The sequence below is a fragment of the Lepisma saccharinum genome, chromosome 1 (genome assembly GCF_977018435.1).
Source record: "Lepisma saccharinum chromosome 1, izLepSacc3.1, whole genome shotgun sequence".
NCBI lineage: Eukaryota > Metazoa > Arthropoda > Insecta > Zygentoma > Lepismatidae > Lepisma > Lepisma saccharinum.
The window spans coordinates 83085655-83110396 of NC_139229.1; the positions used below are offsets into that span (position 1 = coordinate 83085655).

The 24742-nt window shown below is 37.0% G+C and overlaps 1 protein-coding gene across 1 annotated transcript in view; it reads right to left on the minus strand.

The window, feature by feature from the left end:
• Positions 1-481: 481 nt before the first annotated feature.
• The window catches only part of LOC145997162 (uncharacterized), a 104827-nt gene continuing 80566 nt past the window's right edge, over positions 482-24742 (minus strand). Inside the window, exons 16-24 of the mRNA XM_083133845.1 lie at positions 23977-24220; positions 20016-20340; positions 14482-14675; positions 13950-14063; positions 10148-10280; positions 8729-8962; positions 7576-7740; positions 4043-4236; positions 482-2989 (exon numbers count right to left, since the gene is read on the minus strand). Of these exons, the coding sequence (XP_082989971.1) occupies positions 4070-4236; positions 7576-7740; positions 8729-8962; positions 10148-10280; positions 13950-14063; positions 14482-14675; positions 20016-20340; positions 23977-24220 (1576 nt within the window). The 3' untranslated portion in view covers positions 482-2989; positions 4043-4069. The remainder of the gene's footprint in view (positions 2990-4042; positions 4237-7575; positions 7741-8728; positions 8963-10147; positions 10281-13949; positions 14064-14481; positions 14676-20015; positions 20341-23976; positions 24221-24742) is intronic.

Here is a 24742-nt window from a genome sequence, read left to right on the forward strand (position 1 = left end):
GTTGAGGGGGGAGGTATCTTGGATGGGTGACTCGTATAGCCACAGTTTTTGCTCTTAGAAGGGAGGTTATCTAAGCGTCCCCCTCCGATTTCCATGAAACTTGGCAGGTGCATAGAGGCTCCCAAAGAAATAAGTGTTTTTGTTACGGATAAAACACTTATATCTTCCTTTGGGCCCCTATATACACCTGCCAAGTTTCATCGAAATCGGAGGGGTCAAATCCCCACTTCAATTTGTCCTCATCTTGACATTTGAAAGGGGGTTTTGCCCCTTAAAAGTTTTTTTTAGCCAAAACAAATAAGCACGTATTTCTTCCTTTGGGCCCCTCTATATATCTACCAAGTTTCATGGAAATCTGAGAGGGACACTTAGATAACCTCCCTTGTTAGTCTACATAGCACCAGCTTTAAGACTGACTATGAAAACCTGGATTCACATCATACATGCATAAATATGGTATGTATTGAATAAGAAACACAGATGTGAAAAGCAATCTATATTATGCATTGTCGTTTGTGGGTACATGAAACAAAGAATTTCCAACAGAAATTGTAACTACATCTAGGAGACACATTTGCATTATGCCAAATCACTTACTTCAAGATCGGTGAAGATAATTATGTTGGCAGCAACTAGAATTCACATTATACATTGTCCAGCCATCTTGCCGAGACTTCAATATGAACTATCACATATGGCAATGTTCAAGATACTGAAACGTGGTAGGAGCTTCTGTTCCATTTCAAAAGCTCCCAACATGAAGGGAAACCATGGAGTAATTATGAAGCGCACAAGACCCCACGTATGCCATACCTGCAGAGGGTACTCAAGCACTAACATTTCAATGCATGCTCCTTTGCAGCAAGCAAATGCCACTCTCCTGGCAAACAGCACAATTGCTATTCAGTGCTGGTCCATCATTACGTGAACATTTCAACACCTTACCAAATAAAAATTATGTCACAAAAAACAGAAACAATATTTAAATTGAAGAGTACCATCTGCTAGGACATATTTACAATAACAAGCACATTAATAATGTTATATATGATAATTAGAGTAAAGTATATAATAACTATAACACTGAATATTTAAAGTATGGTATTAAACAAATTTTCTTTAGCCTCCCTTTACCTGCCTCTGTCTTATTCTACATGTGATTGAAAATATATACTGGTTGTGTACATATAACAGTATTTTGAAACATTTTCTATGGATTCACGTCATGACATTGATGACAAGATCATAGTCATTCTCCTGACGAACAACTCGAACCCTAGTTCAATTGCAGCTGCTAACAGTTTGCAGAAAACACTTTCTACTTCATATTATTATTAAAGTAACCCCATTTTACATTATGCTGTGTGTATAGGTAAACATAGTTATGTGATTTAAGTATTATACATATAAGATTAGTGGATAATTGTATGGTATTGTATTATTAATAAAAAGTTGCTTGAATATGTAAGTTTAAATAAGTAAGTATAAATGAAAATAGATTGCTTTATTGAGTGTTGACTTGTATATCAAAATACTCAAGAGCTGCCAAAATCTACACCTGACTTACTTCAGGTACGTGGAATACTTGAAATTCAAGACAGTGGAGGAAATCATCATCGCTCATCCTGTATATGGAAGTGTGTTTCAAGACTGAATATTGTGCCACAGAGTAAAATATTTATACGAACAGTACATTACGGTGGCACTTACTCTATTCAACTGACATTTACTTTCCATCTGGTGAACCAGCACTGTGCCTTACCTCATGAATCTAGGTAAGTGCAAAATGACCTGACCAACTCATGGCAGTTTAAAACTAAAAACCATCCAGCACTATTTGGGTAAGAGGTTAAATAAAGATACTCAAACTCCTTGACCTTTCAAGGGTCTGTGGCAACTTAATATGTTAGTCTAAAAAAATCGAAGTGTAAGCAGTACTGGTAATCTGGAGGAAATGGAATGATGCACACGAACTGTACCTCATGATGCATCTATAATGTGGATATTGCAATGTTTATATTTTTGTAAAATTCTTAAATGATTAGGCAAGAAACCAAGATGGCATGGCACTTTTCAGGAAAGTGTGTGCTGGGGAGGGAGGCAGGATATGTTCTCGGCATATTATTCAAGCTCAATAGAAAAGGAGACTTGGATGAAAACAAGTAAAATGGACCACCTCTGTAGTGCAAACATTGCCTGAAAATACTTTCACTAACCTTCTAAAAAACAAAGGTACACACAACTACCGAACTCTGATTTGAGTTCATACGATTAATATCTTTTATGATAACCCACAAGTAGAGGATCCATTTTGTTATTCAGTATACTTCAGAGGAATCTCAACAATATTTGCATTAAATCAATTGTATTAGTCATAAGTGTGATATAACTATAAAAATATTATCTAAATGTGATAAGTGAATCAATGGATGCAAACGTAACAGTAAGAAACTACAGCATACATTTTAGAAAGGACAAACTGTTAATGTAGGTTACATTCTCCTCTAAGATCTACTCCTCTTTTCTGCACAATTTTATAACTGCAGTGACAAAATACACAACCCAAGATACCATTGACATTGTATCACAGTCATTCAACATTAATTCTCTTCAAACATAAACATGACAACATTAATGAAACAAGTAACCAAACAAAGTGTTTTAGGTCTTGTGCCACATCCCATGGAAGTTTCATAAATCAGTAAATAAAAATGAAATTCTAATGTATTATAACCATATCAAAACTTCACAACATATAGTCTCCTAATGTGTTTTTAACAATTATTGTTTTAAACAACTGAAAAGCAGAAAATAAACCAAAACACTTGGTACAATGAAGTTTTCATATGGACTATTACTAAAATTAATTATAAAAAGGTACAAAATATTTTTACATGTAGTAAACTTCACAATAAGTCAACACTCAACCAGTTCTTATGAAATCAAGTCCAAAGTTTGGTCCATGGTAGTAATCCAACATGTACACCACCTGAAAAACATTAAAAAAAATATTTCAAACCTCTTTTCCTTAAATATAAACTAGGGATGCACATTCAAACAACTTATATAACTTGCTGTTCAAAAAGTTCTTGAGGTGTCCGAGGTCTGTTCTGTATATCTCTGGTGCAATTTATGGAAGTTCACTATCACACAAAACCTCAGACACAGGTTTACTCTTTGAAGATTGCCTGCTATGCATGCAGGTAGTAGCTCAGGTTGTATGGTTTGGAGAATACAGGATGGATGGAAGTGGACATGCCTCCCCTTTACTTTCAAAACTATGTTGGTTACGGTTGAATGCTTGATATGGACACTTACATGATGGCTTGAGACCAGAACATTGGTATACTGACCGCCATTGACATGGCACAGCTGAATAGTGTGCCTTGACCTGGCAGAGAAAATCTGAGGGTCGTCTGTGCTTAGATTTCTTCCACAGCTGTTCACGGATCTTGCATCATGCAATGCTGGTTATTTCGGACTCTCTCAAATCGGGTCAGGCGAGGCAAAAGGAGCCACAGAAGCTGCACAACCTCTTCCACCACCCTGCCCAGTAAAGGTCTCATCCATGAATGTGGCAGTGCTCCATCCTGTTGCAGGACAAGTGTCTTTGATACCCGCTTGTTGCACTCGTGGCACCATTCATTAAGCATGTCCTGGCAAGCTGGCCCAGTAGCAAGGACTTGAAGTCTTGGAAGAAGAAAGGGCCAAGAAACAGGGATGTACTTGTTCCAGCCCAAGCCATCATGCAAGGTGGATTTCTCTCCACCTCTTCATAAAAATGGGTTCCCCTTCGCAAAAAGATGTCTTGAGAATGAATGCCCAATAGATAGCATACTCGTTTGTGGTGAGGCCCACACCACAGACAAATTGGCAGTGCATGCCTCTTTCCCTGCACTCATGTTTGTGTGGTATCAACATAGCAAATGAAGGAAAGCAATGGGAAAAACTTCAAAGTGGTATTCAAATAAGAAGTTACCAAGTGTTGTTTCTTGTCAAGAGGACAGTGAAATAAATTCCCCAAAGTATTGGGAAACCTTACCTGAGAGAATGCAACCATAATCTGGGATTAGGAGGCATTTGGCATTGGCACCTCGGGACACTCCTTCTCCAGAACATCTGACACTCCATTGATGTAGATGCTCTGATTCTCACAAACTTTCCCTGTGTACACCTGGTTTGTTTCCACCAATTCCTTAAATCTATTCTCCAATTTTTCATCCATGTTATCACAGCCTAGAAATAAGAACAAAAGATAAAACCATGTCATGCAATGTATGGTAGAGTGAGGGGACAAGCATGTAGGTTTAGTATGAGGCCACAAAGTATTAAAGTGAAACCTAATGTTACATTTTCCTACATTTGGCATCCAACCTTGATTGTCTCAACACAGCAAAATGCTATAAAATTTTCCTGCATTTTAAGTCCTTTCAACTTGGTTCCCTCCCTGAAAGAAGTAACATCAAGTTTTCACTGTTTGGTAATAAAAACATAACAAAAGAAGATAGTTGAACAAAACCTTTTTACTCAAAGTAAATACCTTGAACTATTTTCTACAGACACCCAAGGCATTGAGGCACTTATCGCACTGGGAGACAAGTATTTGTATACCCTTGTCATAGACTTCTGCCAACTGTCCATTGTCGGAAGGATACTGTATCAATAGAGGGATACACAGGTGTTACCCAAGGTAGACAAGTATGAGTCAGTTGTGCACGTGTTTCTGTGGGCAGTCGAGATGAACCACAAAATCAAGAATTCTGCCAAGTGTAAAGTGAGGGCTGTCATTCGGATCTTGCACACTAGAAAAAATTACCTCTGGAAATTCAACATTAAATCATTGAGATTTATGGTGATGGACAAATCAACAGAGACAACAGTGTAGGAAAATCACAATGGACTGGCAGAATGGTATGTCACAGGTGCCTGTGTAGAAAAATAGCTCAAAGTATATATTTTAAGAGTAAAAAGGTTTTGTTCAACTAACTTCTTTCCTTCTTTTTTCTTATTACATTCTGGAATTCCTCGTAGATATATCATGGCAGTGATAAAATACACACATTTTAAAATAATATGTCAGTCACTGAAGAGTACTACCTAAAAAAAAAAATTCTGCAAGTTGCAAATTGATTTTAGAAAATCATGATACACGAGGGAAATTCCTTGTATATTTCTGTTCAGATAAAAGTGCACCAAAAGAATGTGCCACTTCATCTGAATAGAAACGTACATGTCAGTTGTACTTAGTCAAAAATGTTTAACAATTATACATTGCTAATTCTAAATGCAACACATACAAACACAGTGAAACCTGCTTTCAACGGAATCTGAAGTGAGCAAGAATTTTTTCTGCAGGTATAATGCCTAAACTAACTAACTAACTCTCTAGCCTTCTTAAACCCGAAGGTTCATGGCTGCAGCAACACAGGCCTTCCATGTTTCCCTATTTTGAGCAAGTTCTATATACTCTTTTCCATCCCTACCGATTTCCCTTAGGTCCATCTCAACGTTGTCCCTCCATCTTCGTCTTGGCTAAATAATGCCTAAACATTGAGATGAAATTAAATACAAGCCATACTCATGAACAGTATTTATTCACATTGAAATTGAACACATGCAAACATTATACTGAAGAGATCTGTAAATTATTTTTCACAGTTTGAAGCAGGGTTTTCTATACACAGTCTACCCCCTGGGCTGCCTGACTTTCCATAAACACTTTAGCCTGAGAAATCATCCTAAGCATATCTGAATCATTCCATTGTAGGGTCATTGTTGCAGTTCCTTTAAACTTTTGACATCATCTTGTTAAGTCTTCACTTTCAAACTTTTCTTCTTCCAACGTAATATTTCCCTCTTCTCCTTTCCTACTTTCTCTAAAATTCTAAACTAGGGCATTGACATCCATTTTGCATGTATTTACATTGTGTCGTCTTCAGCATTGCAGCCATTGAAAGGAGCTTCATTCAACTGCCAGACTAACGTACACACAAAATTTAAGCCTGTTGAGTACAATTTCCAGAAGGGGAAAACAATTGTGTTTGATAGGTTATTAGTAAGACTAGAATTTTAATGACCTTAAAATTGACCTAATAATTTCCAGAAAATGCCCTTTAAACTTAGAAAAATGACCTAAAAATTCTGAAAGATTTGTAGAAGAAATGTATAAACTACCAAGAGAAATTACAAATTAACGTTACAGTATCTATCACATGTTCATTGCGCATGGTAGTACAAGTAAAAAAGTTCACTTATTGTAATCTTTACACTTTTAATTACAGAGTTCCAGTACACAATGAAAATCATATGCAAATTTTCAAAAATGAATGGTTGTCGGACAAGAGAGCCTGATTGTACATGGAAAAACTTCTCTCTACTTACAACGAACTTGACTTGAAATTGACAATATCACTTTCTGTTAAGTCACTTTCAATTCCATGGAGTGCAAATTGTTTCCCTGACAAAATGTTGAATACAGAGCACAAAACTATGTACCCTTCTTTTTGAACAATAATCCATTCGGCGACAATGTATTTACTGATCGAGGGGGAAATCACATTGAGCTCAATTGTTACACAACAGTATCAACAATACTGCACAAAATTTCTTTGTTTCTTCAAACACAGGCATTTAGAACTGCGTTGAAGGCAATGGGATGAGAGTTGGGAACCTCTCTCCTTCAAAGGGTTAAATTTGCATGTAAAATGCCCCTTCTTTCACCAAAATATAGAAAAATGCATCAGATGACATAAAACGCCAAAAAAATGAATTAAATGGTTTAAAAAGTTAAAAAAATGGCCTTTACTCCAAAAAGGGTCAAAAAATGCAATAAATGCCGTAACAAAGGCATCCAAATTTATTCACTTACGTTTAAAACAAGTTCCTATATACTTATGCAACGTTTCTGCCTTACCAAAAAAAGATGCATTTGCATCAAAATCCTAGCCCTAGTTATTAGTATGGAAATAGGAAAAACAGAGATAACATTTTTTTCTGAAGGATGCATTCCGGAACATGGGAAATTTTCTACATAAAGGCATCTTTTGATTTCAGTTTCCATGTTAAGACCGTTTACGTTTAATCCAGGCAATTTAACATGTTTTTTTAGCTTTAAAGTTACATGACTGGAAACAATTTCAGCTTAATTTGAATTAAATTTAAACTTTTGGGTGTGTCAGCACTTAAAGGCTATTTTTTTGCACCAGTCATGTTATACGGGATACAGCCCCTTACCTTATCCAAAACACATAAGAACACAACTAGCCATAACTAAAATCTCTAGCTAAAACATTAAAACATTCTGATTGGTTAAAAGCTGAGGCTGTAAAGGGACACTCAGCACACACAAGGACAAAATACAGAATTATACTGGTCCTAGTGCCAGTCGCCAGAGCCTCGTTAGTCTGCAAAATGCAGTCCAGGGTGTACAATGTGGAAGTGAGGTTGACTTTTGGGCACCTTAGCAGAAGTTCGCACCTTACACCCCAATTTCAGTTTAATAAAGGGTCTGCTAATGGCAGATTTCACTGTATGTAATTGTTAAAACTATGTTTTCTAGATATAAGGTAACTGTACCTTTTACACAGTAAAGAGTGCCAACGACTGGTAGCTGTACAAACTCTGGTATTCCCTTCCGAATGTCAGCACGATCCACTTCTGCAGTGTTGCCATAGTCTAAGAACAGGATGTTGGAGGTGGAATGCTGCACATCCAGTGCCACTCCCCTGTACCACTCTCCATCTGAAATTATTGCACAATGAAATAATAGAATATGAAACGTGAAGTTCTGGTATGGTACCTGTATTTTACATTCAATCTGAAACCAGCAAGGCCAATTGCCAGAGAGTTGTTGAATCAGCAGTCAAACAGCCCCTGACCCCTCTTCATGCCCATCAAACCTTCTTTATAAAATAATAAAATGGTTCCTTAAACATACCAGTTTCCTATAATTTTTCAAACAGAAAATATCAAAGTCTACACATTCATAAGTTTAGTAGCAATACTAGAAAGATGGTAAAGATAGAAGTTTCCATGCATATAGCACCATGCCATGAAGGCACATTTAGGGGATGTGAAGGTAGGGTCTCTCACATTCTCCATCTCTGCCATTTTGGAGGTGATGTGGTCAGCACCATGCTCCAGCCACATTTACGGTTGGCCCCAGAGCAGCATTTTGCCGGAACAAGGCAGCAAGAATTTCAACCCAGATCACCCACTTCGGGAATCTAACCCAGGTCTCCTGCATGGCAGTCAGACTCCCTACTGATTAGACCACCATGGCTCTTACTAGAAAGATAGCATTCATTTTTTTCATGAGTGGAACTCATTACTGTTAACTAGCCCTGTGATATCATTTGAGAAAAACTGAAAATATCACATTAAAATAATAAACACTCACATAAATGTGATCAATTATTATTTGTAAAAAACATAAAACTATGATTTTTTATAATAATGAAGCATGCCTACTTTGCATTTTGTACAATATCACAAATTACATTTTTAATATTGTACTATTGCATTAAGTAAGTATATCTTATTCAATCTGTACCAAAGCATTGCCATTAATGTGTTAATGATTAACCTTCACTTTTATCCACTTCACTGTTCATTAAAATAAGGAAATGTAAAAACTCCATTTTTAAAATTTTTATTAATTATTATTATTATTAAGGAATAACTATTGGTTTTTTAATCTAAGTTTAAACCAGTCAATCGTGATCTTTACCTGTGAACTTGGCAAGACAAACTTCCTTCTTCCTTGGAGTGTATGGCTTGACACCAATCATGTTGCAATATTCGTTGATCTCTTGCTGCAAGAGATGCAACTTGTTCAGAAGAACAGGATCGGCCAGGCAGGCGTAGATGATGCCAGGCCTTGGCTGAGACAGACACAGGAACTCCACCTCCTTCCCCTCCTCGAGCTCATTGAATTTTAAATAGTTTGAATCCAAGACGCCATCTGAAAGTAGAAGACAACGAGAATGATTTAGAATGAGAGTTCAATGAAGAAATTACACAATAACTTGCTCATTGCATTTCTCGCAAATTCCTATCTTGAAAGAGAACTTTAATATAACTCTCCAAAACAGTTTCATTTCTAAGTTCACATTCATTCACTTTGTTTTAGGCAAGGAGAGCTTCAAGAAGTACAATGAAGCTGTTGACAAGCACTGAACCAAAATCAGTTAAATTACATTCATTAAAAATGCACAGGATGTAAATAGAAATAAACTGAAATAGCAATGGAAAATAAACACATTTCTTTTTAAAGGAAACTTAGTTTGCTTTCATCTAGTCTTCACAGATTCTTTGTATTTTATATGTAATTTATAGAGCCACGTATTTATGGTAAATGAAAGATCAAGAAATCGGTATCAAGAAATCTGTACAAAAACTGGGCATATTTCGGGATCGAAAGTGGTATATAAAATGGCACATTGGTGTTAAAATGGTGAATTTGATTTAAAAACTAGTTATTACACAAAATTAGCGTTTCACTTTTAATAGCACATTCATTTGTACAGTTATCAGAGTATTAAGTTTATTCCTGTGTAAGTGTGTCCCATTTTTTCTTCTCAAATATGTACAGCAGAATTAATCAATTTTCCAGCATTTGCATAACTTGCAGGATAATTCAGACCTCAGAAGGTGTCACGTTGGTAAATAAACCCTAAATTTCATGTTTAAGAGTTTATTTCACATCATTTCCTGACAAAACATGGTAACAAAATGTACTTCACAGCTTTCAAAAACCTGAAAATGTGTTATCTAGCATTTGTCTCTAGTAATTTATAATTCTGGCAACATATGACCATAATGTTGTCCTTATACAAGGCATGGTTTCCTCATTCTCACATTTTTGGCTATTCTTGATGATTCATAATACTTAGTAGTAGAGTACTGTTCCAATACAAACTGATAGTGTTTATTGAAGAACTTGCTTCATATATTCATCTCTTTAATACATTGTATGTGATAAAGTACTTGATGGGTTTTTCACTTGGGCAAGTGATTTCAAAAGTGTATGTGAATTTTAAATTTCATGTTCACCAAAAAATAGCATATTACAGCATACATTAAGTTATTTACAGAAATATTGGCTCTGTAAAATTAGTAACAATTTTAAAAATAACTGTATACGTACCATAATCTGCTGGATCATCACCTGCTTCTAAACTCTTCTTCCACTGAGGCACAAAGAAAGCTGCAACCTTCTCGTTGATGTTTGTTCCGTCCATTAGTTTTAATTCTACATTCTTTTTATCATCGATACTCACCTATAAAGCAAACATAATGCATCATCACTTGCCTTATAATAAGTAAGAAATACGATAACAGGCTCGCAAAAAAAACTTGTGTGGAAACAAATAATGCCAATGAAGGCAGGTTAAGGCCAACTATTACTTTTGATAGATCCAAACATTACGCATTTCACATGCATTCATTGTGTGTGTGTATAGTAGGAGTGACTTCATATTGGATTTTTCTCTTTCTACATTGCTATGACTAATCACGACGAGTATGAATTGGATGTAGAACCTCAGTAGTGTTCAACATACTTGGCCAATGAGTGCTGCCATGAGAGTTTTACGCTAGAAAGGCAAATAGTTCACACGGGCAACGCTAGATGGCACACAGAATTGATAGTTCTTCTGCTCGGGCGAAAAAAGACCAAACGAGCGAAATACATTCAAACTCTCGGATCCTATTAGTAGACGTATTTCCGTAATTTGTCTATGTAGCCCTCAAATATGGATTGTGAAGTAAAAGACGAAAAGAAAGTGAACAATAAGAAAACATAGTCATCATCTTCAGGTTAAAATTCAGTTTTGTGTATCTTACAGAGATATGTGAAAATGAAATAGATGATTAACTCTGATAAACTTACTTACATTTCATTTTTCTGCGTAAATATCTTTCGCGATCGATTTCGCCACCCATCTGGTGGCTTCATCAAGCGTGTAGTCTTGCTGCGGGCGGCGTGGTTCCTTCTTCCACTTGTGCTAGTGGCAGCACTAGTGGCTTCCCCCCCCCATCAGGAATATGCGCACCCACCAAACCTGCTCCTCCCCCACGACAAGAAACCAAGCACGGACCTCAATTGTTTGCAAAAAAGTGTGCTTGCACTTACGAACAAGCGCAGCTCCACGAAAGCAGACAACGGTAAAAGGAGGAAGCACTATGCCCGCACGGGAATGGCAGAAAGTGAAAGGACTGTGTCAACTAGCGCCGCCATGAGCACAAGCGAAAAAAGCCACCAGACAGGTGGTGAAATCAATCGCGAATGAAATTTTCACGGACAAATGAAAAGTAAGTTTATGAGAGTTAATTACCTATCTCTGCGTAACCACCAAACAGATATCTTTAGATACAATATGAAATATATGATTATGGGCTGAAACTGTTGAGGCTGACATTTTATGTTTCTACGATTATTGTCACATTGAAATGATGTTCGATTGAATGTTATAATTGCATTTTATTATTTCGCAGTATGATTATACTTTTCTGTAAGTGAACAATGATGTACACGTACTTGTTGCACTGTCATACGATATTTCTAATTGCTTAGGTAGGTCTCTCAGCATGTGTATCAATTTTATGTTTCGGTCTGTAGATATTGCATAATTTCTTTCATGTGTGTTGTATTTGAGTCTCATATAATATACAACATTATTAATTAGAATTGTAATTGCATAGAGTGATTCCTTCCATGTATGGGTTTTAGGTTGACAGTGCTGCTTATTGGGCTTTGAAATACGGGACGTTGCCAATCATTCCACTATGAGTGTGGTACGATCAGCGTAGCATTGCTGAGTGGAGATTAGATAGAGTTTGTGCGAGCAAAAGTGGTCCGATGCAGTACTCTATTGGCCAAATTGGTACCAGAAGTGATTTCTTGATCAAATGATACGTGATATATATATATATATATATTAGGGATGGGCCGATATGAAATTTTGGCCGATACCGATAAAGTACCGATATAAAATTTACCGATACCGATAACCGATATTCTACCGATCCGATATAAAATTAGATATGGTACTTGAAGAACATGAAATGTTCCTTGATCTCCTTAACAAATGTGTGTTTCAAGGTGAGCACTGCTACATTAAATAAGGTGAAGTGAGCCAGAAGAGTAATAAAATTCCAGCAGCATATTTGCAGTCTAAAACTCTTCTTGTTTATGCATGCGATTTTTGTTGGATGTTGTTTCCATGTTCCTTCGGTTTGCCCAACAAAATGCCTTACTACGACGTCCGGCAACTATCGTACGGTGCCCCCCACTCTTATCCCCTCCATCTGTTGACAAGTCCCCTTACTACTTCCATACGGACAAGAAAAAATGATAATTCAATGCATTTTCCACGTAATATTTAGAGGCTTAAACTTTACTCCCCCGATGATACCATATGGTACCATGGTGCTGATTACGAAATGAATGTGCTTTTTGGACTTTCATACTCTTATGTTTGGATGGAAACTCTGACAGGTCTGGAGCAAGCATGGGAAATTCATATTGATGACCAACCTCCCCCCTCTCTGCAACATATCCATGCCACATTTCCGAACAGAGTTTAACATTTTGGCTCATTATTCAACTTTTATGGCATCCAGAAACATGAAACATGTTTCAATCTCTTTGGAAACGTCCATTCTTGGAAGAGAATACTAAGGTTTGCGACTTCTCTCCAAAATAGCAGGAGAAGAGGGGACAAACGCCAGATTTTTATGTTTTTTTTTCATTGAAATTCGGTGGTCACGCCCCCAAACCTCACTTCTCCGGTTCGGCGTTTTGAATTGTACACGGTTGCATGCTATGGTGCTTTAGCTCCAAAACAAAACTTATAAGAAGTAGATTGCTCCCATAGTGCCAGAGTTATAACGATTTTCCTCAAAAAATGCAAATTTGCTATTTTTCGAAAAAAAAAAAAAAAAAAATCACATTTTGGCTTATTATTCAACTTGTATGGCACCCAAGAACATGAAACATGTTATGTTCTCTTGAGAAATGTCCATTCTTTGAAAAGAATACTAAAGTTCGCGCCTTCTTCCCAAATAGCGGGAGAAGAGGGGGCAAACTCCAGATTTTTATGTTTTTTTCATTGAAATTTGGGGATCACGCCCTGCCAAACCCCCTTCTTCGGTTCGGTGTTCTGAATTGTACACGGTTGCATGCTCCGATATTTTAGCTGCAAAACAAAACTTATCTGAAGTAGATTGCTCCCATAGAGACCGAGTTATAACAATTTTCTGAGCAATATGCAAATTACCTATATTTCGTTAAAAACAGAGTTTCACATTTTGGCTTATTATTCAACTTGTATGGCACCCAAAAACATAAAACATGTTTCATTCTCTTGAGAAAGGTCCATTCTTAGAAAAGAATACTAAAGTTTGCACCTTCGCTCCAAAAAAGTGGGAGAAGAGGAGGCAAACTCCACATATTTATGTTTTTTTTCATTGAAATTCGGGGTTCGCGCCCCCTCAAGCCCCTCTTCCTAGGTCCGGCATTCTGAATTATACACAGTTGAATGCTCTGATGGTCTAGCTGCAAAACAAAACTTATCCGAAGTAGATTGCTCCCATAGTGCCAGAGTTATAACAATTATCCTCCAAAAATGCAAATTGTGGCTTATTATTCAACTTGTACGGCACCCAAGAACATGAAACATGTTTCATTCTCTTGATAAATGTCCATTCTTAGAAAAGAATACTAGAGTTCGCGCCTTCTTCCCAAAATAGCGGGAGAAGAGGGGGCAAACTCCTGATTTTTAATGTTTTTTCCATTGAAATTCAGGGGATGTGCCCCCCCCCCCCCCAGCCCTACAGTTAGCTGGTACAGTGTATAGGATGCATTCCAAAAAATGTGACATGGCACTTTGCAATCCATAAAAAAATCCATTGCTATTATATCTACTTAGATAAAAGTCCTGACTTACCAGTTGCAATACAGTCTCCTGTTTTGTTAGTTCTCCTAGATACTGAGCCACGGTCTTTGGCGAAGGCAGTTCAGGAACGTTCTTGAGGGAGCAACCAACACAGAATGGAGGATACTAAAAAGAAACATGAAATTCTCAGAACTAGTTTGTAAAAAAATGTAATTACATCTTAAATAAAAAAAAAATCATAATAATTTCTTCATCTTTAGTGGACAGATGGAAAAAGGTTTTCGCAACACCACACAGTACAAATATGAATATTGATGCATATAGAGATCCAGTTTGAAGGTACCAATAAGAAACACACAGTACAAATATGAATATTGATGCAATAAGAAACCCAAAACACTAACCCCAGTGACCATTTTGTGTAATAATAAATGTTCACAGCCAGTATCTGGAAACATTTTCACTGCATTTTCTCTACTAATATACATATTAAAAAATGTAGTTTCTTATTTAGTCTTGACTTCATAATACACAATAAACAAATTAATCAGTTCCCACATAATGGATAATATTATTAACTCACTTTTTTCAAAGCCTCATTCAAGGGTTTCAGTCTTTCTAATGGCACTATTTCTATGTTCCCAAAATCAACGTATCTCACACGAATGGCAGATGCATCCTTAACTCCAAGGACTCTTGCTCTGTAGTAATTGTTATCCACCAAGAATTTGCTTGCAACAATATCATTCTTCTCTGGCAAAGATGTGAGAGGAGCAGCTGAAATTAAGAGTGGAAAATACCCATTATTAAATCTGCTGCTCATCTGAATGATTTTTATTCTCACGTGTGGAAAATTTCATAGGTAGTAAATACAACATAACATGCAAAAAATCATGGACTGTACGGAAAACAAACACCACAAACTTATCCCAACAGCATTAATACAATTCTATAACTCTGCATCAACATTATGTGCAAACAATGTGATTAGATGGTGGTCATATCATTTCAACTAACATTTGTCACTTCCCATTTTTAAAAATTGTATTAATAAAAAATATTGATAATGAAACAATGAATTTCTGTCCTTTAAGTGTTCCTAACTGATACATATTTTTTCCAGGCTTGCATTTGTATCTGTTGGCCATTTCAATTAACCGCATGCAGTAATTTTAGCATTTACAGACATTTACAAAAATTAACTTCTTTCTTCTTTAAATACAAAGGACATTTTTTAAAAAAAAACAACATTTTCTTCAGAAATAAATGTACAGTGAAACCCCGATTTTACGTTCCCGCATTACACGTTTTCCTGCTTAATACGTTCATCCAGTCAGGCCCAGCAGAAGGCCATGTTAAATAATAGGACGTTCACCTCGATCTTACGTTCCTTCTAACTTCCATTTCCTGCTTTAAAAGTTTTCCGAGCTGTGACGATGTCTTAAAATTTGGCAGAAACCTGTTCTGTTGACCACGCGACCTTCGACTTCCAGATGTTAGGCTTTCATGGGAGAGGAGGGATCAAAGAGGCATGGTTCAGTGAAAGGTGGGTGGGAGGAGGCAGGGCACAGCTTGCATTTGTCGCACCTTCCTTGATGGACAGGAAGGGAAAACTGCACTTCTTGCATCCCCAGTAAAGATACAATGGGCCGATTCCTCTGCCGCTGGATCAGATAACAAGCGCATTGTTGCCAAACCGATTCTCGCTAAATGGTGCCTGCCTTAGAATTTGGACAATGAAAGTTCTCCCTCCCCACTCAAGAGTGGAAAATTGACAACAGGACTATCACCATTTGCTTCTTTGCCCACACAGATTTACGGAATCCTTTCTAGTTGACTGGAATGAAAAAGAAAAGCAAGAAGGGGGATTGATTGTGAAAACTTTTCCTTTCTTCTTGTCTGCATCATTGGAATAGGACAAAAAATTAGAAGGGTTTGCCAACCTCTGCTATCCGATACTGAATAAGAACAGCACTTCTTTAATGGGAATTTCCTAAGGAAATAAGATTGGATCTAGTATTATTTTTAATTCTTTTCATGAATGCTATGTCATTTGGTCATCAGAATGAAGGCTAGCGTGATTCTTTTTTTCTATGGGTAGATGAGCGATATTGTGGCCATGTTGGCTCAGTCGGTAACGCGTCTGACTACCATGCTAAAGGTCCCGGGTTCGATCCCCGGCCGGTTCAAATCCAGGAACTTTTCTAAAGTTGGAAACGGCCCCGGCACCCACCCAGCGTCGAATAACATGGGTACCTGGGGGAAACCCTGGGGGTAAAGGCAGTCAGGGGCGTGATGCTGATCACATCACCCCCACTCATGACTAGATCAAGAAAGTGTGGGGCATCACCCCCACACACCCTATATGCCTTCATGGCGTGGTGCTAAGCACAGGGGAGCACTTTACTTTTTTTTACTTTTTTGATGAGCGATATTTTACTCACTGACGGAAAAACATTCTTGTCAAATCAATTGTTTGAGGGAAAGGGGGGGGGGGGTGAAGTTCAGACATGTATTATTCTACGTGGGGCAGAGAAAGGATTCTTTTATGCAGATTATGTGACTCACGTGTTGTACAGAGACGGAGTTGGGAAAATTAGTGGATAAACAAGGGGTGTGTCAATATTCTCTAGGAGCAGTAAAATTTAGTGCACATCTAAAAACCATTAAAATGATTATTTGGGCCAAAAGAGCATATATTAATTTACTTTTACTTATTCGCTGGGGAGCCTGGTCGCCTATTCAGTAGTGTGACTGCCACACTGGAAACCCAGGTTTGATTCCCAGGGTGGGTGATCTAAGCTGCCTCATAAAGTGGCGCTGGAGCTCACCTAGCCTCAAACAAATGGATAACTTGGGGCAACCCTGGGTGTTTCACATCACCTTCAAGTTGGCCAAGATCAAAGAATAGGGAGGGTAAAGGTGGCCAGAGCGGGTTGCTGGTCACATCTCCCACATAACCCTATATGTTTGTCCCGGCATGGTGCAAAGTGAAGGGTGAACTTTACCTTCATTTTCTCTAGTTCCCTGGAAAAGGGGGGAGAGAATTTGCTCTCATGTCCCCTAAGGTATCAGCATCATATATGGTATGTAATTTCTAAAAAGTACCAAGTATTTCTGCCCTGATTTTCTTGCTCGTGTGGAAGAAAGAACCAATTAGAATAAAGGCAAAAAGCTATCATCCCTTCTTTTTTCCTCTGCGTTCTACAATTAAGCAGTCGCTCCTGGATACGTACATTCTACGAACAGTGTATGGTTTGCAAGCAAAAAGAAAAAAGTCACCCATCTCACCCCACCCACGAGCTCATTATTCTGCCACTGGTGTGCATGATTTAGCCCCAGCTTCTTTCTTCTTTTTCTTTTATTGCTTTATTCTTTAATTTTTTATTGCATCTACCTGCATATAAAATTTTGCTCGTATGTCAGTAGCATTGAGGAGAGTGCATAAAGCAGTGATCCCCACCCCCTATTTCCTTCAGCCCTTGATCAGGAATGAGCACACATCTGATAAGACTTTTGTTCAACAGCTGCATTGGCACCACTCCACCACCTGTTCTTCTTCACTTCCCCACCCTCCCTTTATCCTTGGTCTAAGTGGTGTCTGTGGGCAGCTGGCACCAGTGTTTTGTCTTGTGGCTCCAGAACAATGACTCATCCATTGTAAAGGACTAGTAGTTCATTTTTGTTTATAGACATTTGCTCTTCGATTAGTAGCTTCCATTCAATACAGCAATGATTTCAATGGATATTTTTCATAATTTCTCTTTCGAGCACAAAATAATCATAATGGGGTCAAAACACCTCAACCATATTTCTTACACACTGTCAGGAAGTCCAAAATTTATTAAACATAAAAGATGCCTCAACCCCCCTCTTTTCTGGAAGTTCTCAAAAATTGAAAATTTTGAAAAAATGGGGAACAGACGAGAAATCTGAAATTTGCACCAAAGTACCTCTTGAGGATAGTACAATAGGAGTTTTATTTTGCCCTAAAGTCACAGACATGGCAATCTCATTCCTTTTCTGTTCTTTTGTTTATCAAAGTAAATAAATGAAGTAATTCTTATTAAGGTGTATTGGGCAAATCATGGTTATTTTGTGCCGCAGAGATATGAAATTATATCCATCGGAAGTATTACACAACAAAAGACGATACAGGGATTCTTGTAAATATCTTAAAATATTAAAATTACTGCATACTAAGGATTGAAATGCATGAGTGATCCAAACGTAAGGCTGGAAAAATGTGAAATGTTATGGAATGATCTTGTCAGGAGGATACTAGAGAATACCAGAAGAGAGAAAATATGAAATTAGAAGATTTGATAGTGAGGGTTGTGAAGTTTCAGGAAACAATAGATAAGACGATTTGAGATTGCACCAATGAGAGAGGGAAGGAGGCCAAGGGGAATACAAAGGTGCTTGTGGAAAGATCAGTGTAAGAAGAGAGCTGGATTAGAACAGTGGAAACAAGAGTGGCAGAGGAACAAATCATGCCAACCTGACCACAGACTGAAGGATGAAAAATACACATTTTAATATTATTTTGGGGCCTCCCAGAAGGGATTGTAATCAAAGGGTTCCAGACTTGATTCCCAGTGGAGGCGAATTTCACAGAGGTATGGTTTCCACTTGAAACTGTAGGTCCAGATCCATTAGCCTATCAGCATAAAAATAAGTTAAACTTTTAATATTTTGATTATATCTTCTACAATTCTGAACAACTATACAAAGCTAAAGCACATACAAGGGTTGCTGGAAAACTTTCTGCAAACTACCACCAATAGTGGCGCTGGTGTTCTGCTATTATAAAAATCGTAAGAATAGATCTTTTCTATGCTTAAATTATCTTTGATTAAGCCTATTAGTTTATTTTTCACAGCAGTTTGAAGTAGTAGTTTCGTGTGAGAAATGGAATTTCTCGTGAACACTTTCGGGCAATGATTCTTTAGGATTTCAAATGTAGTTTAACACTGAAACAATGCATCGAGCGACTTAATTTGGCTTTTGGAGATGAAGCACCATCCAATAGGACTGTGTACAATTGGTTTTCCGAATTCCAGCAGGGTGTGAAGTTCGTCCATTACCGTCTGTTGTTGCCAGTAATGTTGATGCTGTGCGTGAAATGATTGAGAGAGACCGGCATGTGACATACCGTGAGATTCAGGCATCCTTGAACATTAACATGAAAGCAATATATACGACTTAACATGGTCATCTGAACGCATGAAAACTTTCAAGCTGTTGGATCCCACACAACTTGACCGAAGTTCAAAAACAGGCTGGTGTAAATTGGTGTAAAGAAATGCTCAAAAAATGCAAGCGAGGCAAGTCAAATTTGGTGTACTACTTCATTACAGGGAACGAAACTTGGATTTATTCATACAAACCCAGAACTAAACAGCAATCCAGTGTATGGGTGTATCAAAGTGAGCCGAAACCAACAAAAATTGTTCGTTCGAGGAGTGCTGCCAAGCAAATGATTGCTCGTTTCTTCAGTTATACCGGACATGTGGCAACAATAGCTTTAGAAGATTGAAGGACTGTACATGTTGAGTGGTAGACAACAATTTGTTTGCCAGAGGTCATCAATGAATTGCGTAAAACAAACACAAATCATCACATTATTCTTCACCATGACAACGCCAGTTCCCACTCAGCACACAAAACTGTTGATTTTTTGTCCCCATACATGAAAAATAAGATGCTTGGTGAGCGATTTGTGTCGCCTGAAGCAGCTGTTGACGCATTCCGAACAGCGGTTTCCGAGTATCAGCTTCAGTGGAAAAAAAAATCTTTCAAAATTGGTTTGAGTGTATGCAAAAGTGTACCAATCTTAAGGCTGAATACTTTGAAAAACAATAAAGCCATTCCCAGAATTTCACATGTCTTTTTTCATATTGATTGCAGAAACTTTCCAGCAGCCCTCGTATCAGAAGAATCTGCACAAATAGTAACATAAATACTAGTAAAAATGGTAGCAGTTCAGCTGTAAGTACAAGCTATTTATAAAAAGCATGCCTCCAAATATATGTTTTTTGATATACCTATATTGGATTATACCAACAGATTACCAATTAATCGGTCCAATCATTTTTAAGTACTGTTTAATCTTACCTGACAAACAGTGAGCTGCAACATCCTGCAAGGTGATCTGGAACTTCTCTTCCAGGGCTTGCTCCACTGGACGCAGGTACACATGATTGGGTGGCAGGAAGGCCATGATCACAATGTGGGAGTTCTCCCTGAGAGTGACACCCTTTGGAGTTTCTGTTGAAGTTTTGGCTGCAACGGTGGTGGGCGATGCAGCTGGTACCTTGTGTGGCAGTTGCAATGGAGCAATTTCTACGTTCGCCAACTTTTGTTTGTCCTCGCTATGGAACAGGCACTCAGCAGTGCTACCCGTTAGCTTCAGCACTTCCACAACATATTTGCAGCCATCCTGAAATGAAGTTACATTAATGTCATGATTTCAAATGCCCTTTAATACCATGAGCTTTAAATAACATTATTTGTATTAGTGATGTGACAAATAAGGAAATGGGATGATACCAATGCTGATATTTAACAGATATTGATATACATTATTATTTTGCTGAAAAATGTACGATATTACAAATATCTTAACATTTTATGCTAAGGAATAAAGCTATGAAATCAATTTCAGATCCACATTTGTTAATGGTTTCTTTTCATGAGAAGAGTGCAACACTGCATTGCATTGAACTTGCCAAAAGTACATGAATACCTCCTATGTTCACGGTCGTGCCAGGTTCAACCATAGGATATTAATAGCCATAAGAATATATTTATCTCAATACAAATTAAGAATGAGCAACATGAGACTGTATATTGGTATACGCATGATACCTCCCAGGGCACGGGAAAACATAAAGATTTGCAGTAAAAGAACAAAACTCAGGACTTATGTTTTAACATATAGATTCAGAATCTATTTATCTTGATTATGCAATTAAGAACAAAATTGTACATCATAACGAAATGCACAAAAAGTCACAGTAACAGCAGCACAAAAATTATCACATGCACTTCCATTAACTTCCTGCCACAAGATTCATATATATAAGGCGGGATGGTGTACTTCAACAGTCTGTTCATACGTTCCTGGAAGGACATGTCAAGTTTGAAAGTAACGAATTTGACATGAATTAGCTTTAATGTAAGAATCAGGTAGACTGCGATACCAGTTCGGATATGCCATTTTTGACATAGTTACACATTGGAAATTGGCTGTCACTTATTTGTGAATATGTATATAAATAACTTTAAATACGCAGCAAAGATATAGAAATGTTTCCAATCATAATCTTGCTTTTGCATCATCAGGGACTGAAGAGTTCAAATCTGAAGGTGAACAAATCTTTCTCAAGAACTGGTCATCTTGAATAGACATGGGAAATTTGAAGTAACCATCTTGTTACCATGTCAAAACAAATTACCGTATTTGCCGGCGTACAAAACACACTTTTTCCCTTTAAAAATAGGTCTGAAAAAACAGGGTGCGTCTTATACACAGATACTTAGTTTTTGATTTAATTCATTTCTGGAAATTTTCTCTGTTCTGAGTTAAAACTATTTCTTCCTTACTTCCTTGAGGTTTGAGTTGGTGTTTTAAGTCCTCTTTATGCACAATAAGGCTGATTGGGACTGGACCTACAGTTTAAAGTGGAATCTGAACCATTATGTGCCTCCACCAGGTATCGAAACTGGGACCCCTTGATTACAAGGTGACGACGTTACCACTGTGCCATTGGGGAGGCCCTGCTTCATTGTGGTGTATGCCGAAGAAGATAAAAATTAGGGCTGAGCCGATACTGATGCCGATGTATCGGTATCGGCTCATATCAGTGGTATCAGTATCAGAAAGTATCAGTTGGAATTAATCTGATACCAGCCGATACTTTTCCGGCATATTGCTCTTTCATGGGGTCCGGAAAAATGCCGCACAACATTTTTGCAGTCGAATTATCTTGGAAATCACACAAAATTCAAACTTTCTTTTTAATTTGTACAAATTATGAAAGAAAAACTGTATTTTTTGATTCCACAACATCTATTTTAATATTCTGATGTAATTCTTAAATATTCTAAAGCAAATTTATTCATGCATATAATTGGAGAAAATTATTTACACACCAATATATCAATATTTTGAACAAATTTTAATAATTGCAATTTTCATGTATCTGTATCGGTGGGAATCTGTACGAGTTTCGGTTCAAAGTGGAATCAGCTCAGCCCTAACAAACATGTATTCTGTTCTATTTAGATTGGGTAAGTTATTTGTTGAAAGTAACCTACATGTTACTTTGTATTTGAAATAATGTAAATTAATTACAATATTCACTGATAAAGCATTTTCCTAAAAAATGTGTATAAAAAAGGGGGGTGCATATATCATGCACCGGTACATCTTATACGCTGGCAAATACGGTATATAAAATAAAGAGTTAATAAAAAAATCAGATTTTGTAATGCATTTTAGAAACTAACTATTAAGCTTCTTAGATGCACTATGTTATAACATGCTTCTCGCTATCAGCCTCACCTCAGCACCAATTACCAGCAGCAACAAAGATAACCCACTAATTATGACAACAAATAACAAGCAAATGGTTTGGTATGATAATATTGAGAGACCTTTCAATACAACACTGTAAGTTTGTTACCTAAGGGTGTAAGCAGATGTACGAGTATTGTTGAGAAGTGAAGTAGGGTGTAAAATTCATACTTTAACGATGGAGTAGTGCTTCATGGAAGAGAACTCTGTTAAACTTGTGCAATAACACATTATACATCAAACTGTAGTGAAAGTCATTAACCCGGTAATAGTTGGAACGTTACACTCACAATCCATGCATTAGTAACTACTGTACTTCTAAATAGGGCAAAATCTTACAAAAGAACATATTTAATGTTCATGATATGCATAACGTATTCATTTGAGTTACATAAATTTTATAATGATACTTTCTGCATCTTATATGCGTGTGTCTGATCAAAAGTCAAACAGTCACTAGTGTTATATTACTACACACAGGCTCGGAAGAAATTTAGCAATTGCTTATTCGAAGCAATAAGTCTCCTCTTTTCCACTTATTCTCTAACGTGTCCCTTTTGTCCACCATACTTTATTCACTGGATCACTTCCTCTTCCTTTTTTCTCACATGTACCACTTCCACTATCTTCCGCCATCTTGGATCCAAACTTTTCCTCTAATTTAAGGTTTAATTATGTTCATAACAAAATAAATCAAGTCCGAAAGATGAAAATATTTCAATAGCAACATTACAAAAACTATCTCATGCCATGAAATTAAACAAAGATTACTCCTTATAATGATATTATGTATGTAGGAATTACCCTTGAGTGACTCAATTTCTATGGGTCATAAACTGTGACTTGACTATGTACATAAACAAATTGTAAGCTACGCGGATCACATCAAATGCAATGTTCTGCCTATGTATACTAACTATTGGCAATTTGGATGAAAATATAATTTATTGTGACTTTGAATATAATAAAAACCACGGTAAAGTGATTATTTATTGAAATACATTAATAAAAGTACATTGAATGTTAGAGAAATCACTGCCTGTGTACTTGTACATTTCTAGTATGGGAATAATGTCTTTGTATAAATAATGTTTACTAAATTTAATTTAGTGAGATTTAAAATGTTACTAAACCTGAAGATCATTGCCAAACAAAACAATTTTTAAGTGAAATACAAAAACGAGATCTCCTTATGTCCTAAAACGTAGTGATGGTCATAATGTAGAAAAGGGGTTGACATTTGAGTGTCTATGGGGAAGTCACCAATTACACTCAAGACCGTATCTGAGAACAGTGACAATGCTCTAGAATTTCAATATCTAAGCATCATCCTTCGCAGTTTCTAAGCAAGGTATGCAAAATTACATCTTTATTTTAAAATTAAAACTTCAGGATTTCTGAACTATGTAAATGTGGATGAACTCTCAGAAAGATAATTTATTCTAACAACTGCACTGCCCTACAAACTAAGTGGCATAAAATAAAATAAACACTTACTGTGAGAAAATTCTTCAGCTCTGCGTTTGGAATATGGGCTTTTGTTATTTTGCAAGTAACACCAAGGAGTGGCAGGTTAGCATGCTTTTCATCCAGCTTTCTCACATCAGTCACAGTTTCTTCGTTTCCATAATCCACATATATTACTTTGATCTGGTCACCTACTTCTGTAACAAACGCCCTGTACCAGCACTGGAAGGCAGGGGAGAGAGCCGCCACCAATTCACCACCAACTATCGAAGACCTGGGAAATCCAAACAACTATTAGAAAACAGCACAAAACATACAAGTTGAATTCACAACTAAGTTTTGAATATTGTGGCTCAACTATATATAATCTAACATCCAACAGATATCTGGCCTAACTGTCGCTTCACCACAGCTTCTAAAATTTAGATGTGGTAAAATATTCACATACATGCTAGTGCCAAGTTCCGGTGTGAATGCTGACCGTGGTCTCCAAAATTAATTGATTGATATAAAAGGTTACATGGATGTGTAAGTAAAGTTCAGATTCATAATCTGGATTGCAATGTGTTGTTAAAATTAAAATCTCAGAAATTTAAACCTTGATCAACAATTCAAATGCTGGCATTCCATTTATGATTTATAGTGTACAAGATTAAACAGGGGAGGTGCTTCACAATATAACTTGTTGCTTCCAGCTCAATATCATAACTAGTAAACGCTACTTATATCATGTCGAAGATGACAAAAATCATAATGTGTCATTTATCATTATCATAAAAGGTCCATCACAGACTAC